Source organism: Pseudorca crassidens, chromosome 2, assembly GCF_039906515.1.
Source record: "Pseudorca crassidens isolate mPseCra1 chromosome 2, mPseCra1.hap1, whole genome shotgun sequence".
Taxonomy (NCBI): Eukaryota; Metazoa; Chordata; class Mammalia; order Artiodactyla; family Delphinidae; genus Pseudorca; species Pseudorca crassidens.
Genome location: NC_090297.1, coordinates 12,512,100 through 12,528,458, shown reverse-complemented (window position 1 = coordinate 12,528,458; position 16,359 = coordinate 12,512,100). Strand labels below are relative to the sequence as shown.

At 47.9% G+C, this 16,359-nt stretch overlaps 1 protein-coding gene across 5 annotated transcripts in view; it reads right to left on the bottom strand.

Annotated features, from left to right (window-relative positions):
• The window catches only part of SZRD1 (SUZ RNA binding domain containing 1), a 30,916-nt gene that overhangs the window by 7,873 nt on the left and 6,684 nt on the right, over positions 1-16,359 (bottom strand). For 2 of the 5 annotated variants that reach the window (XM_067721677.1, XM_067721644.1), the window contains exon 2: positions 1,354-1,605. In XM_067721677.1, coding sequence (XP_067577778.1) covers positions 1,354-1,605 — 252 coding nt within the window. Of the gene's footprint in view, positions 1-1,353; positions 1,609-3,341; positions 3,392-16,359 lie in introns of all 5 variants that reach the window. The other 3 variants (XM_067721655.1, XM_067721662.1, XM_067721671.1) reach the window with 3 other exon arrangements.

Genomic DNA, 16,359 nt, shown 5'->3' with positions numbered 1-16,359 from the left:
TTCCCCACAGGCTGGTTTGCCATCATTCACCGGAGGCAGAGGAAGTGCTCAAGGGCCCATCCTGTACAGAGGCAGTGACCATGGATAGCATCTCTTCCACAGAACTTCATGGCACAGACTCCCCAGAGGTCGGGCCAAGGTAAAGACCTCTAACCAAGAGCTCATCAGAGTGACCTGGCTCCCGCCACTGCTGCTCTCCTGCTTCTCTCCAAATCATGGGATTAATGGTTGACTCATATTACTGTGGAAAACTACAAGAAAATGGACTTTTTCTACTTTGCCAAATGAAGGCTTACAGGAGAGATAACAGAAGTCCATCAAAATAATGAAGGCGTAGAAATAAGGTACAGATTAGCACTTCAAGTCCCAGAATACACCATCCAAGGAGGAGTCTCAAAGTTAGAAAGAGGCTGTTTCAACAAATACTGCTTTACCAGGAGGTGACAAACTTACATAATACAACCTCTAGGACTGCAAAGAAAAAAATGCCAGGAATAAAAAAGAATTTAGAAAATTCACAGAAACATCACAGTGGGCCATTATAAGGCCCAAAAGATAACATCCAAAACCCACTTATTTAATTGCACAACAAATGGACGAGGCAGGTACGATCATTATCCCATTTTTCAGACTAGGCACAGAGGGGTTAAGTAGGTCTAAGTTAAGCAGAAGTTAAGTGGCAAAGGGGGACTTTTCCTCTGTGGCGCAGTGGTTAAGAATCCACCTGTCAATGCAGGGGACACAGGTTCGAGCCCTGGTCCGGGAAGATCCCACGTGCCGCGGAGCAACTAAGCCCGTGCGCCACAACTACTGAGCCTGCGCTGTAGAGCCTCAAGCCACAACTACTGAAGCCCACATGCCTAGAGTCCGTGCTCTGCAACAAAGAGAAGCTGCTGCGATGAGAAGCCTGCGCACCGCAATCAAGAGTGGCCCCCACTCACCACAACTAGAGAAAGCCCGCGGGCGGCAATGAAGACCCAACGCAGCCAATAAATGAATAAATAAATAAATAAATTTATATTAAAAAAAAAAGAAGTTAAGTGGCAGAGATGGGCTCAGACTGGCTGATTTTGACTCAAAGTCCATGCCTTTACCCTGTATGCCACACTGGCCCCTGGCGCCTGCAGAGGCAGCATGCCAGCAAAGCTTTCAGAGCAGTCCCGGAGCCAGTGCAGACAACAAACCAGCCCTACCAGCCGGGGTGGGCGGCTGCAGCCACGATGGTTCCGGCCATGATTCTGCCTGCTTTTCACTACTCTGCAGGCAGCCAGCCCATTCTCCTCCTCCTCCTCAAGGTGCCCTGGTGGAGTGGTCAAGTCTGGCTGGCAGGTCACCCCTGCCAGCTACACTCACCGGTCGAGGATGGGTTTCTCTTGCTCCTCCTCGGGGCTGGCACTGCCCAGGATCCGCTTCCGGGCCTCCGCGTACTCTGCCTCCCGCTGTGCTAGGGACTTGACGGGAAGGGCTGGCCTGCTGGTGGAGCTGGGGCTGCTGACCACACCGTTGCTGGTGGGCCTCTTGAGGATGCGAATCTGTGGAGGGGGCCCCGTGGGAAGGCTACCGTCCTGAATCACAATGGGCACTTTGGGAGGAGATTTGCATTTCCTGCTGGCAAAGAGCAAACACAGCTTCACAAGTCCTACCCTTGACTACAGAGGCCCCAGCCGTGTCCCACACCCGCCCCTCACCACTGTTCTCTCCCTCCCCCTCCTAATTCTATTCGTTATTCTCTGGCCTCTGACCAGACATCAAAATTCTCACTCTTCAAGAAGGGTTTCTCGAAAGAGCAACCTTGCCTATTAAGCTCACGCAGCCCACAGGTCTGCTCCTCAGACCGAACCCCAGGCAAGGGGGGCAGGAACGTCAGCTCATTCTGGAACTTCTATCCCCGTGTTCGTCAAAGTCACATCAACCACTGTCGGGCCCCTGCGGCAAAACACCTCTTGTCCAGAATCCAATGGCCTCAGTTAAAACCCCAGCTTCCCTACACAGACCAGCGTGTAACAGGCCAGTGCGGTGGGAGCCCCTTAGCTTGGGGATCAGCAAAGTGTTCACTCCCAGTCAAGGTCCCACAACATGCGCTCAGACCAAACACTCCAGCTCCGCCGTCCCTGCCTGGCATCAAGACAGGATTTACCAAACTGCCTCAGCCTCTGGTGAGTGTCCTGTGCCTCCCAGAGACAAGCTACTCCAGACACTGGATGGCCTCTTCAGAAGAGCTTCTGAGCAGAGACCCCTCCCTCACCAGGGCTCTCTGGTCTGCTGGACGCGGCGGGGCTGGGGTCAAGGATGACCCTGGAAACAGTGCTTGGCAGTGCTCAAAGGAAAAGCACTGTCCAAGGCTGGTAGATGTGCACATCGGGCAATGTGTCCACAAGGGGAGGAGGAAAACGACACAGGAAGGGAAAGAAACAAAAGCCACAGGAGAACAAGGGATCCAGGCAGGAACAGCCACCCCTCAACAGCCACAGAGACCCTCCCCAGAGCAGTCAACTAGCTTCTCTTCAGAACCAAATAGCGCTCAGGGGCCTGTTTTCAGAGCCTTGGTTGTCAGGAGGAGTAGGTACTGGAGGGCTGCTGCCAGGGGGGCTGGAACAAGTCTTGGGTGGGACAGGACAGCATGGCCAGGGAACTGTAACCAGGCACTAGTGTCGTTGCTGAGATGAGCAGACAGACAAGGAGCCAGCACTCGGATCACAGAGGCAGGGAGCCAGGAAAGTCAGCAGACGGGCAGGGCACCCCCAGTTCCCTGGGGATGACTGTGCAGCCCATCAAGCAAGTCCAGAGAGGCCCCCCCTCCTCCCTGCCGCCTGTCCCTGGGGGAAGCTGACAGGTTACCAGGGCAAAGACAGACTGCTGAAGTCAACTTTCACCTGCTTTGGAAACCCACTTCCTCTGCTGCCTGGGTGGGGGAAAAAAGCTATCCTTAAAGGTCTTGAAGGATTCCCAAGAATCTTTTCTTCTAGGATACCCTCGTAATGCCCCAAGCCACCAAGTCACGGAGGGCCCAGGGAAATCATCTGTCCAACCTCCTCGTGTCACAGAGAGAGAAAGTGATGTCCAGAAAGGGAAACAACTTGCTCCAAACCTCAGAGTCAGGCCTCAAGCCGAAGCCTTCTGACTTGTCACCCCCCACCTCACACAGGGTGCCCACTAAGGCAGGAGGCAGGTGCAACACTCCAGCCTCACTGCCAAAGCCGCAAGCCACCGTGTCCCTAAGGGAAGGGTTCGCTGCCCAGGAGCCTGACCTGCCTGTATCTAACGGCCAGCTGGAGAACACCACTGACTGCCCAGCTCTCACGGCAGAGAGCATGAGCCCTCAGACCAGACAGCAGCCTTACCTCTCCTTTTGTGTGATCTTCAGTTTTTTTTCCAACCGTCTGTCTATTTCCTAGAGGAAAAAAATGTATATAAAAAGTGGAAAAAAATCTCTCTCAAATAAAAACTTACGTCTTTATTTTCAGAGCTAAGGGCACTGTCCTTTCTGACCAGGGACATTACTGTGTCCTTTGAAGTAACGGATGCAGCCCTCCCTTTATGAGACTCCGGGATTTGGGGCTCTGACTCCCTGCAGGCTCATCTCCATCCAGCCCCGTGGCTGCGGTGAGAGTTCTAGACCTCATCATTCAGCTGGGTTCTTTGCATGGCCTCCAACTAGTCTCCTGGTCACCAATCAGTCCTTCACAGAGCCAGTCGTATCAACTTTCCAAACGTAAGTCTGACTGTGTCACTTCCCCACTTAAAACACTTCAACTGCTGGCCGGATCCAGTCCAAGCTCCTAAGCGTGCCTCGCCCACACATCCCGTTAGCTTCTGTCCCTGTGCTACACCAAAGCAAAACCGAACTGTGGCAACCCCCAGAACCCAGCGTGCTGATCCGCCTGCCTGCAATCTCCGCCTCCTTGCAAACTCTCATTTATCCTGCAACACCCAGCTTGAATGTCCACCTCTTCTTTCTGAAGTCTTCTTTGATCCCATACAGTTAATCACCTGCTCCTCAGACATAAGCTCTCCCTTTTACATTCCTTCATGATCATGTGTGTCACATATTTTATGATCTATTTTTCTTACTCGTATGGACTTGAACTGTGAGTAGCACCTAGCAAAAGGCCTAGAACAAAACAGAAGCCTAACACCTGTGGAACTGGATGGAAGTCAGAGTCCTCAGGCACTCAGCACCAGGAACTCCTCCACAGCCTCGTGTACGAGCCTCCATGCACGGGACAGGGAAGCTGTGCACAGAGCACAGCCCAAACCTCCAGGCTCCTTGGCTGTCCCACTGCTTTTTCTTAAAAAACGTTCCACCAACCTGCAACGGCAAGACCATCCAGCTACTGGATTATGCAAAATTATGTATTTCTCTGGAGAGTAGATCTACAACAGTGGTTCTCAACCAGGGGTAACTTTGTCCACCAGTACGTGTGGCAACGTCTGGAGACATTTTTAGTTGTCATTACTGGAAGGGAGCTGCTACTGCCATCTAGTGGGTTGAGTCCACAGATGCCACTAAAATCCTACAATGCACAGAATAGCCCCACAGCAAAGAATTATCTAGCCCCAAATGTCAACAGTGACAAGGCTGAGAAACCCTGACTTATAAGATGGATGGGATTTTCAAAGGAGTCTGTTACTTGCAAAATGTTAAGAATGACTACCTTAGTAAAACGTTTTTGAAATTTGCTGAGTTCCATCTCAGAGCTCAGCGTGTAGCTAGTTTTCACAAATGCTCTGTATTTCTTCTGCAGTTCAAGCTGGTTAACCATATTATTCAAATCTTCTACATTCTTACTGATTTGTTTGATCTATGGACTACAGAAAGAATCAAGAATTATTCCTTCTAGTACATTAAAGTTTATCATTGTGAAGTAATCTTCTTTACCTTAAAATCTATTATTTCACATTAATAAAGCTATGCCAGTTTTTTTTTTTTGGTTAGTATCCCCTGAAATGTTTTTCTCTCTTACTTCTTGTCTCTCCATGTCCTTATTTTTGTTTCCTGTGAGCAAGAAGAAGCTAGCCTAACCATATGAAGCTGAATTTAAATCGAGTCTGACACTGACACTCATTATGACTGATGCTGAGTTGTGTTTAAAATTTTTTGTTTTTATGAAAAACCCAAAGTATATTTAGGCAAGCACAACAAACTGTATTCTGAGGGCACCATCAACTCTCTGGAGGGGGTAGGAAGCCACAGAACAAAAACCTCTCACTCAAGCATGGAACACAAGTTGGCACCCGATGGCTGTTAAATGACTGAATAGAAATGGTGCACGGAGGGTAAGAGAATGGCCTAGATGTTTTCTGTGAACAGACAGACACGCACTCTAAGGGAATCTATGCCACAGCACAGTCACTAATGTAATTCTTCTAAATTTTTGGATTAACAACAGTGTTACTGCCTGAGTAAATACTATGTTTCACATTAGTCTAATGCCCACTACCTTTTATGGGCTTTTCACAAATAACGTGCAGTTTTAAAATTCCACACTATCATTCTGCTCCAATCTGAAGATGAGACTTCCTATTCAAGTTTCTCCATCATAAATGCAAGGTTTCACATCTGTGGGATTCAGGTGTCTTCAAACAGTCAAAATCAAATGCCTCCACAGGCGGGCAAGTAACCAAACTCCATAAGCAGGCAGCACAGTGAGGGGGTGCGGGGCTGTGAGGCACCAAAGAACACTCATTCCTCCTACAGACAGGCAGCCAAGCCCTGGAGGACACGGCCAGGGCTGCTATTTTAGGAGATTTTTATGGGAAAGCTCTAAATGTTTAAACGTCATTATGTGAACTCTGGCTTTCATATCTCCTTAAGGGCCAAATAAGACAAGAGGCAAATGGGCCTAACACGGTAGCTGATTTTTTAAAACACTGTGGAAAAATACACATTACAGTGGCTGAATTTGAGAGGTCGCATCCGGGTTTCCTCTCAGGAAGGCAAACTGCTTCCTTCTTTCTCTAGGGCCTTAGGGAAGACGAGGAATCTGCCCAAGCCCAGCAAATACAGCTCGGGTGGAAAGAAGCCTTTCAAGAGGGCATACGGACTATAATGCTTAATGGCTGTCAATACACTCCCAAACACTCATTTCTGGCACACCAACTCTGTTTGATAAACAAAGTAGCTTGTATCCGTCTCTGTCAGATGAAGGCAAGTTGCTCAGGGAGATTAAGGAACTTAGCCAAGGTCACAAGGTGTACATCATGGAGGCAGCCCTAGAACCACGGCCTCTGGAGGCCCTGTCCCGTGCTGCCACACCCCCAGGAGTGCTCAAACCCTTGGAAATGCTGCTAGAGTCATTAGATATTGATCCCCTCTTCCATATAGCCCCTGAATCCTACACTGCTCCCTGGCACTCCAATAACTAATACTCCCATCAATTTCCATCGCGTCAGACAGGATGGTTTATCGGAGTTGAAGAATTCTTCCATCAGATGAGAGGACAAGATATGAACCCAACAGCTCTGGTGGAAAGCGGATCCTGGCCATCTCCAGATGGCCAGCTGTACACCAGCATGCTCAGCGCCGTCCAAGCAGGAGAGGGGTGCTCTGCCAGCAGCTAGAGAGGGCACTGCACCTCACTCTGGAGTCTGTCCAGGTACCATGAGTCAGTCCATTCTCTCCTTGGGCAAGGCTTTGCAATCAATCTGCTCTCAGACTCATGCTCTGAAGAGCTGGACCAAGTGGAAACTTTCCTACAGGGTGCACTACAAGGAGAATGCTTGTCTCCTCCAGAGATGCAATAGCCCAAAGGAATTAAACAGGCCTCAGAATGTGTGAGGAAGCATCTAGATGTGGGCCCCAACAAAGAATCTAGTTATCTAAGGGCATCTTCTCTTTTTAAAAAGATGCACAGAGGCCCGGCCCAAGGTCAAGGCTCCTGTGTTAGAGGACCAAGGACTTCTGTGTTAGTGAAAGAAACCCATAAGCTCATCACTTTATAACTCAGCTCTGAGTGAGGAAGCGTCACCAGGACACAAGGCAAGTTTTAGGGGATAAGCAATCAGAGGGGAGGTGTTAAGAAAGTTTGATTTCCTACGGCTTCTCCTTCCAGAAAAGCTCTTTGTTTGTCAAGTAGCATTGAAGAGACTCCAGAAGATGATGCTCTCTGCTAAGTGGGGTGGCCACCGCTCTTTGGGTCAAAATTCTAAACAAAAGATCTCTTGTTACCAAGCACAGGTATCACTTCTCCTGTGGAGCTACCCCTCTACAAAAATGAGGTACATGCTTCTTGGTCTGAGAGAACAAGCGAAACCATAAAGAAAGCAAGCATGGGGGCAGGAGGTCATGAAGAGCCACAGTGGGGAGCAAGGTGGTTCTGGATGGGCTCGTCCTCATGGGAGGCAGAGGGGAGGCCACAGCCACCGGGTGAGCGACACAAGACATCAACATCTGCAAATTCAGCTCACCCAGGGAAGCAGCACAGCTTCACCGGCTGCCGAGGACCTTAGTCTTGCAATGATTATGCTCACGTGAACCTCCAGCAGAGAGCTGGGAATGGAAGCATGGGAGGGGAGGAGACGCCTCAAACAGCCTAAGCCGTGACCCAGCCACAACCTTCAAAAGGAGCAGAGGCAACAAAGAGGACCAGGATGTATGTGCAAGGGCAGGCAGACTACAGTGAGAGCCTCACTCCTGTAACACTAAGAGGCGCATGAGAAAGGAAGAAAGAAAAGTGAGGTTAGGAGGTGAGGAAAAAAAGGCAGAAGAGAGAAACAGATAGGTTATTCTGGGCCTTGGTGCAAAGTACAGCAAGCACAGCACCATTACAGCTTACTGTCCCCAAAACCAGACTTTATCAGCTCACCTAGGGACGGTGAAGCTGACCCACACTAGCCACACTCGCAGGAGACAGAGTGAACAAACCCCAGTCCTGATCTGTTACACTAGGAGGGGTGGGAGGAGGTGTCCTGTCCTTTCCGGAGCCTGACCTCCGGCTACCAGCTCCCCAGGGCCCCCACCGCACGGTGTCCTGCTCCACCACAGCACCCCTCTCGCTGATAACCCAAATCCTCTGGTCACCAATGCAGCCAGCACAACTCCAAAGAATCCAAGTAATCTTGTATTGAATGGAGGTCTAAGAGGTCTTGGCTCTGAGTCAGGAAATAACATCTTTTTATCAGCAACAGTTACTATTTAAGTGACTTTTCCGGGGCAATTTGCCTCTCTTTGTCAGTTTCCATTTCAGAAGAGGATCTTTTCTGATTTTCCTCTCAGATTCAAGGAATTAATAACTGGTCTTGGGCTCCCTGTGAACCACTATGCCCCACAGGCTCATCTGGTCTCGTCCAGCTATCCCAAATTGGGGAGCACATATCTACAAGCAGACCACTGGGGGGATCTGAAGAGATAGGAGTCCTGAAAGTACAAGTGTTTCTCTCAGAACCAGAGCCTGACCGGTCCTGATGAAAAGCAAAGAGAAGACGCTGTCAAGGAGTTGATGGTGAGACCACCTTCCAAGTACGTTCCGGCTCCCGAACTCCCACCACAGCAGGAAGTGCCCAAGCAGGGCCTAATGTCTTTAAGTTTTGGGCAGGACATCAGCGCCCATTCCCCTGGCTAAAAGACTGCCTGTGTCAGGGCCTCCTGGAGAGCAGTCTCCCCAGAAAGGTGCCTGTGTCTCCATACCACACACAAGGATGGAATTCTGGCTCCTTCCACGAGGGCCTCAATTTCATTCAGGAATAAAGCAAAAAGAATTCATGGGGAGAACCAGCAAAATCTGGTCTAAAACCAGATAAGAAGGTCCCTGTAACTTTTAAAGCGCACCACTGGTCATTTCAAGTCCAGATGTGCAATCCATAGAGACGTTTCCAAACAACCTTCATATCGACGTGTGTAACTCCGTGCTTCATCCCTGCCTTGCTTCTCTACATCAGTGGCATGGCAGTGACACTGTCCTGCCCCAGTGGGGCTGGCCGTCTCCAATGCTTCTGCTTATTCTACCTCCCCCGACTAACTCTAGGGAGGGAAGCACCCAAAGTCGTACCACCCCAGGTTTGATTTTACAGTGATGCTTCAGGATTACTGTCAAGTTCAGAAAATCAACTCAACTCCTGAGCACACATGATTGGGTAATTCAGAAAAAGCAAAAGGCAGAAATCAGAAGTTGAGACACAAAGAAGACCTGTGGGGGCACAGCTAGGCCATCAGCTGCCTTTTTAATACAGACGCAGGTTAGTCTGTTTGAAGGTTCCATTTCCCGCAAAACATTCCTCCTTCCTCTGTTACTCCCACAGCAAGGAAAACATTCCACTTTAATTACGTGGGCCACTGTAGGGCACAGGATATAGTTCTAAAGCTCCCTCCCTAAGGAAGTCTACGCTTTGTTAATGTATCTCAAGGCCATTTTCCTTTTGCTTTACAGTGATAAAAAAAAAGCTGGAGACAAGCATTTATGGAAAACCTACTATAAAGTAGATGTGCTAGAAGCTGGAAACCCAGAGATGAGTAAGGCAATCCCCGCTGATGAGGAGAGCCTAGCCAGGTGGGAGAAGACAGATAAACCACAGTTGCCATGTTGGTTGTAACAACAGTGTTTTGGAAAGAGAAATGAAGGCGGGACGAGCCTGCCATGAGAAGTCAGGGAAGCTGCAGAAACTTAAAGGACTAGAGTTTCAAGGAGAAGAGAAGGGGCATAATAAAGTTGGGGAGAAAGAATGAAAACATGAATAGAGGGAAAGAAAAAAGGAACCCCAAATAAGATACTTCTTAAATGGAGATATTCAAATCTAGAAAGGTATTTGATAATGGACCCATCTCTCTTTTAAAAAATCTAGGTTTGGAAAACCATCTGAGATTACTTTAGCTGCAGTCAGCAATGGTTCTTATTATTTGGGGACTTCCCTGGTGGCACAGTGGTTAAGAACCCACCTGCCAATGTAGGGTACATGGGTTCAAGCCCTGGTCCAGGAAGATCCCACATGCCATGGAGCAACTAAGCCCATGAGCCACAACTACTGAGCCTGTCCTGTAGAGCCTTCAAGCCACAACTACTGAGCCCACGTGCCACAACTACTGAAGCCCGTGTGCCTAGAGCCTGTGCTCTGCAACAAGAGAAGCCCGTACACCGCAACAAAGAGTAGCCCCCGCTCGCCACAACTAGAGAAAGCCCGCGTGCAGCAACGAAGACCCAAAGCAGCCAAAAAAACCCCCCAGAAAAACAAAAAAACAAAACATATTTGGTGTCAACACTACTCAAAAAGCTACTGCATGGGCTTCCCTGGTGGCGCAGTGGTTGAGAGTCTGCCTGCCGATGCAGGGGACACGGGTTCATGCCCCGGTATGGGAAGATCCCACATGCCGCGGAGCAGCTGGGCCCGTGAGCCATGGCCGCTGAGCCTGCGCGTCCGGAGCCTGTGCTCCGCAACGGGAGAGGCCACAACAGTGAGAGGCCCGCGTACCACAAAAAAAAAAAAAAAAAAAAACAAACTACTGCATAAAATTAGTTGTAACTCATAGGGCCAGCATGATACGAACTGGAAGAACTTAGGCACACCAGAAAACCACAAAAGGCTTTGGGGTGGTACACTGTAAAGACCAAACAATTCGTACTTGCTCGTAAGGAACAACCACTTCCTGCTTTCTTTTCCAAGTTCGCTACAGCTTTCTGGACCTCTCTGCGCCTGCCCAGGAAGAGGGAATCCTTTGGGCACACTCTCTTCTGCACTAGATCCAGCTATACCACTCAGTGCAGTGGTGACTGCCACGTGTGGCTGGTAAGCACGTGACATGTGGCCAGTCCAAACTGAGACGTGCTTTCAGTTCCAAATACACAGCAGACTTCCCAGACTTAGTACAAAAAAAAAAGAGTGTAAAATAGCTCATTAATATATTTTCAATATTTATATGTTGACATGATACTACTTTGTATATACTGGATTAAATTAAAAATATTAAAATTAACCTCACTTGTTTCTTTATACTTTTCAAATGTGGCTTCTAGAAAAATTTTATATTACCTATGTGGCTTGCATGATACTTCTGTTGGACAACACTGCTTTAGATCTAACCCTAGAATAACATGTGCCTCTGTTGTACATTTCATCTGTCGGCAACTAGTGACTGAGTGTCTTAAGGACCCAAGAGGCATGGTGTGTATTGATGTGCAAGACCTACTTTGGTGGGTCCTATCTGTCATGTCGGCATAACAGCAACTAGCACTCATCCAGCGCCCAATGTTTGGCTCAGGTCCTGCTCTGGGTAACATTCACCACCTCACTTCAATCCAGCTCTCTAAGTCCCACTGTCCCACTGAAACTGTTCTTGTCGAAGTTGCCAAAGACATGCAGTCATTGGCCAAAATCACTCGTAAACTCCAAATCTTCACTTAGCTCCGTTGGGTCTTCGTTGCTGCACACAGGTTTTCTCTGGTTGTGGCGAGTAGGGGCTACTCTTCGTTGCAGTGTGCGGGCTTCTCATTTCGGTGGCTTCTCTTGTTGCGGAGCACGGGCTCTAGGCACACAGGCTTCAGTAGTTGCAGCACACGGACTCACTAGTTGTGGCTCACGGGCTCTAGAGCACAGGCTCAGTCGTGGCACACAGGCTTACTTGCTCCGCGACATGTGGGATCTTCCCGGACCAGGGCTCGAACCCGTTTCCCCTGCATTGGCAGGAGGATTCTTAACCACTGTGCCACCAGGGAAGTCCGTTAATTAACTGAAGTAAGCTTTTATATACAGAATGCATAAAGCATTTTCTTTATTCAGTCTCCAGACACTACTCTCCTGGTAGTTCCCTCTCACATTCCATATTTGATTTCTCCTATAACAAGATAGGTTCCTTTTCCTCTCCTGATCCCTTGAGGTTGAAGAGTTTGCCCCTTCTGTATCCAAGCTGGCTTATTAAGTGATCTCATCTAGTTCCACAGCTTTAAAACCATTGATACACAACTGCCAACTTGACATTCCCACTTGCATTTCAAAAGGTATCTCAACCTTTTGTGTCCAAAACCCAACTCTTGATTTTACCCCATCACCCAAACCTGCTCCTCCCACATTCCCTTTACTCACCCCATTTCAGCAATTCCAGTCTTCTAGGGATCAGGCCAAAGACTCTGCACTCATCTCGATGCCTCCTACACACCCACATCAGCAAATCTTGTTGGTTCTATTTTCAAAACGTACCCTGAATTTTCTCAACACTTCTGCTTCTGTGACCACCCTGGTCCGAATTACCAACAGCCTCTGAATGGTCAGTTGTAACAGTATCCTAATTAGTCTCTGTGCTTCCATTCTTGCCCCTGAAGTTTATTTTACACACAGCAGCCAAAACTACCTTTTTAAAAACCAAGTTAACTTCTGTTTAACACCCTCACATGGCTTCCTATTTCAAGGTGATCTCCACCACGGCCTCCTATTCTCTACTGGATCTGGCTCCCTGCTACCTCTGACCTCATCTCTTGCCACTTTCTCTTTCATCCATTCCTACTACATAAAATAAGCACAATTCAGCCTTAGAGCCTTTGCACTTGCGTTCCCTCTGCCTGCAATGTACTTCTGCAGCTTCTACATGGCTTGCTCTCTCAGCCTATCTTTATTTGAGAGGCCTTCTCTGACTGTTTTTAAGAAAAGGTACTCCTGGGGAATTCCCTGGTGGTCCAGCGGTTAGGACTCCACGCTTTCACTGCCGAGGGTCCGGTTTCAATCCCTGGTTTGGGAACTAAGATCCCGCAGGCCACACAGCACAGCCAAATTTTAAAAAAATAAAAATAAATAATAAAAAACAAAAAAGGTACTCCTGCCAGTCACTTTCTATGCTCCTTTATTTGTTTTATTTTTCTTCATTGTGTGTGTACATAAAATATTATTTATTGTCCATCTTTCTGCACTAGAAAGTAAGCTTTATGAGAGTAGAAACTTCATTCACTACAGCTGTCCGGAGTGCCTAAAACAGTACCCAACACATAAATCAAGGAACAATCCTATGAAACAAGATTTTAGCGCTATATCCCCATTTTACAAATGATTTACAAACCAATTCAGAGGCGGTTATGTAACCTGACCATGGTTCCACAGCTACTATGGGGTGGAGCCAGAATATGAACTGGGTCTATCCGGATCCAAAGGCAGTGACACTCTCCATGTTCCAAATAAAATCTACGGCTGCCTTAAGCACTTCACAGTAGTGGTGGTGGGAGCACACTCTCCTAACGCTTGCCACAGATATGTGTCAGGAAGGCACCAGGTCCTTCCTTCACCACCCTAATCCTCACCACAACTCAAGCGATGTACAGCACCCCTGCTGCACGCTCAGAGGTTAACTGACTTACCAAAGGCTACGCAACTAGTAAGTGAGAGAACTGAACCCTAAACCTCAAGAGGAAGAAGCAAAAAGGTTCAGGAGTGTGGCTGGTGTGTGGCCGCAGGAACTAAGAAGCAGAATAAAGACTGACAGGGAGGGCTCCCCCGGTGGCACAGTGGTTGAGAGCCCACCTACCCATGCAGGGGACGCGGGTTCGTGCCCCGGGCCGGGAGGATCCCACATGCCGCGGAGCGGCTGGGCCCGTGAGCCATGGCCGCTGAGCCTGCGCTCCGCAACGGGAGAGGCCACAACAGTGAGAGGCCCGCGTACAGAAGAAAAAAAAAAAAAAAAAAGACTGACAGGGATCACCAACCTGCCTGCCTGCCTGTGTACCCCGAGCCAGGTGAGTGCAAGCCCACAGTTCCTGAGGAAGGACTACAGCAGAGCTCAATTCCAAAGTCCAGGTCTTAAATCTAAGAAGTGCCCCAAAGGAACAAATTTCCAGAACAGGCCTAGCAATTTAGATGTATCCCTCAGAAACTCTGTAACTTGCCATCTTGAGACGATGTATTATTCTGCTTCGAGTGCCTCTTCAGAGGGTCTCCATGGGGGAGGGAATCCACACAGTCCCTTACCTTAAAGGAGTGGAACAGGCAGGGGTGGGAGTAGCGGTGGTGAGCCCAACCCCTGGAATAAAACAGGAAGCAGAGTCTAATGGGGGTCCCCTTTCTCCATGTTTATTATTGCTTTCTCCTTTCCCTTTTCATACAACACTAAGCAATACAACTCTTAGAGTAAAACAACATACAAATTAGTCCTCTGGGGCGCCAAGAAAGAGACCCCTCAGCCAGTCCTGTTGCACCCTAATGGGACAGAGGCCACACTGTCAATGGCTGGAGAGCAGCCCTCTCACTCAGAGCAGCAACACGCTCTGCTCCAGCACTGTCTTTGAATGATGCTTTATTTACCTCTCATCACCAGGCAAGGCAGATTTTATTAATCTAACTTTACAAATGAGGAAAACGAAGCTGAAAGGTAGTGATGAAATAAAAATTATTTTAAGACAAAACAGGAAAAATTTAAACACAAAAGATTCCTCTGCCCGTTTGGGCCCCCTCCCTCCCCCTCTAGTGTGCACTGTGCACCTGTATTATGCATTAACCACACCTTCCCAATGGCAGAAATACCTGCTCAACGGTAAAGATCCACTTTTCTTCTGGTGTCGGCTACGCACCTCCTTAGTAGATAACGTTCCTTTCTCAATCCTGTAAGGAGTCAAAATGACCTACCACTTGCCTTGTACATGCAGACATCTTTGGTGAACTTTATGTACAATGCCAATATATCAGTTTGCTTAAACACAGTGATTGGTGCAGAACAGACTGGTCAGACAACCTGGGGAGATACTGGGTTGCACCTAATGCAAGTTCTCAGCTTAAATACTTACTTATAACCTTATTAACGTTACTAGCTCTATTACTTGTATTCTACCTGTTTTACAAGATTATAATTTTTTGCACTGCCAAATGTATGACTGAGCCTCTAATAAAATTAATGATGACTAGGTCACTTGAAACAATTGACCAGATATACAGTTCTGTAAGATCAATGACTGTAATAGTCTAACCCTACATACAGGAAGAAGCAACAAGAGGGAACCACTTCCTGGACCATAACAGACTAGTAAGTCAGGTGGTCCAGAAGCTTTTGGCTACTGTTAACAGGGCCTAGTCGAGTAATAGCACATTAAGTGGCCTATCAACAAAATCCTCACCTGACCTGGGAATGAGCATTCCTAGTGCCATGGGGCAAATTGGTCAGGAAATGTCTCCCAAACCTTGGTTGAAATTAAGACCGAAAGGGAAGGGACTGTACAATAAAGAATGTTGCCCACCATCCAGTTCTACAAGAATCAGGCCATTAGCCACTGCAGTCACTGACCTAACAATACACCTAAAAAGAATTCAGGGTGATGATCAGGATGAGGCATTTTGTGCTCTGGGAAAACTGGCAGAAATGGCCCTCAGATATTTTCAGGAGAAGATTGTATGGACCCAGTTTCTCACATCTTCCCATACTTAGAAAGCACTAAAACCATTAACTGAGATTACCTGTTCCTCGTAAACAGCAGTAACCTTCTACCAAGATGTGTGCTTGAAGTACATGCACCCCTTCGCCAAAATCACACATCTACTGGCCTCTCCCTTTACCTCTTCGGAACCGTTCTCAGAGCTCTCTGAGAGACTGTCTCCAGGTTATAATCCTCAGGTTGGCTAGAATAAAATTTTCCATTTGTTACTTAGACTGACTGTTGATTAATTTTTTCATTGACAGTAGGTAGTGACTTGCCCCAAAATCAGACATGGCACTTGAACCCTTAGCCTAGACTTCTGACTTCTGCCACGGATGGTGGAAGTGCATCATTGACTGGCAGAGGCAACCTATTCTTTCTTGCTACCTTTTAGAATGAAGACAGCAAGTCTCCTCTCCCAAAGGAAACATTAGGCATACAGACTGGGAGACGGAGCAAAGTCACTATTACCACCCCCCAACACCAGGTTTTATTCAAACACCCAAGGGCGCCTTCACCAAAGGCTAGTGAGAATCGCGCACTCAGGAGGGTCAGCAAACAATGCCTCCAGGGCCAAGTCAATCAATAAAGCAGGCAGGACAAAACACAACAGGTAACACAATACGTAGGTAGGTAACATGCGGTGGGGACTATGGAAGAGAGGAGACTGAGAGGAATCAAGACGTAGGTAAAGACATTCAGACTCAATATTTAAAAAACAACGTGCACCCCAAAAAAGTCTATAGGTCGAATACCTGAGGGCTGGCAGTGTGAAGTACAGATAAAGGGATCCTAAGATAGCAGAGATGTTCAATCTTCTCAGGAGATCTGAGCAAAAATTATTTACATTCTCTCTCTCTCTGCTTGGCTAGATGTTAAAAAGTTATTTCCCATTTATAATCAAGATTTCAGGGAATTCCCTGGCAGTCCACTGGTTAGGATACCACACTTTCACTGCCAAGGGCCTGGGTTCAATACATGGTTCAAGAACTAAGATCCTGCAAGCTGCATAGTGCGGCCAGAAAAAAAAAAAGATTAAAAGAAAGAC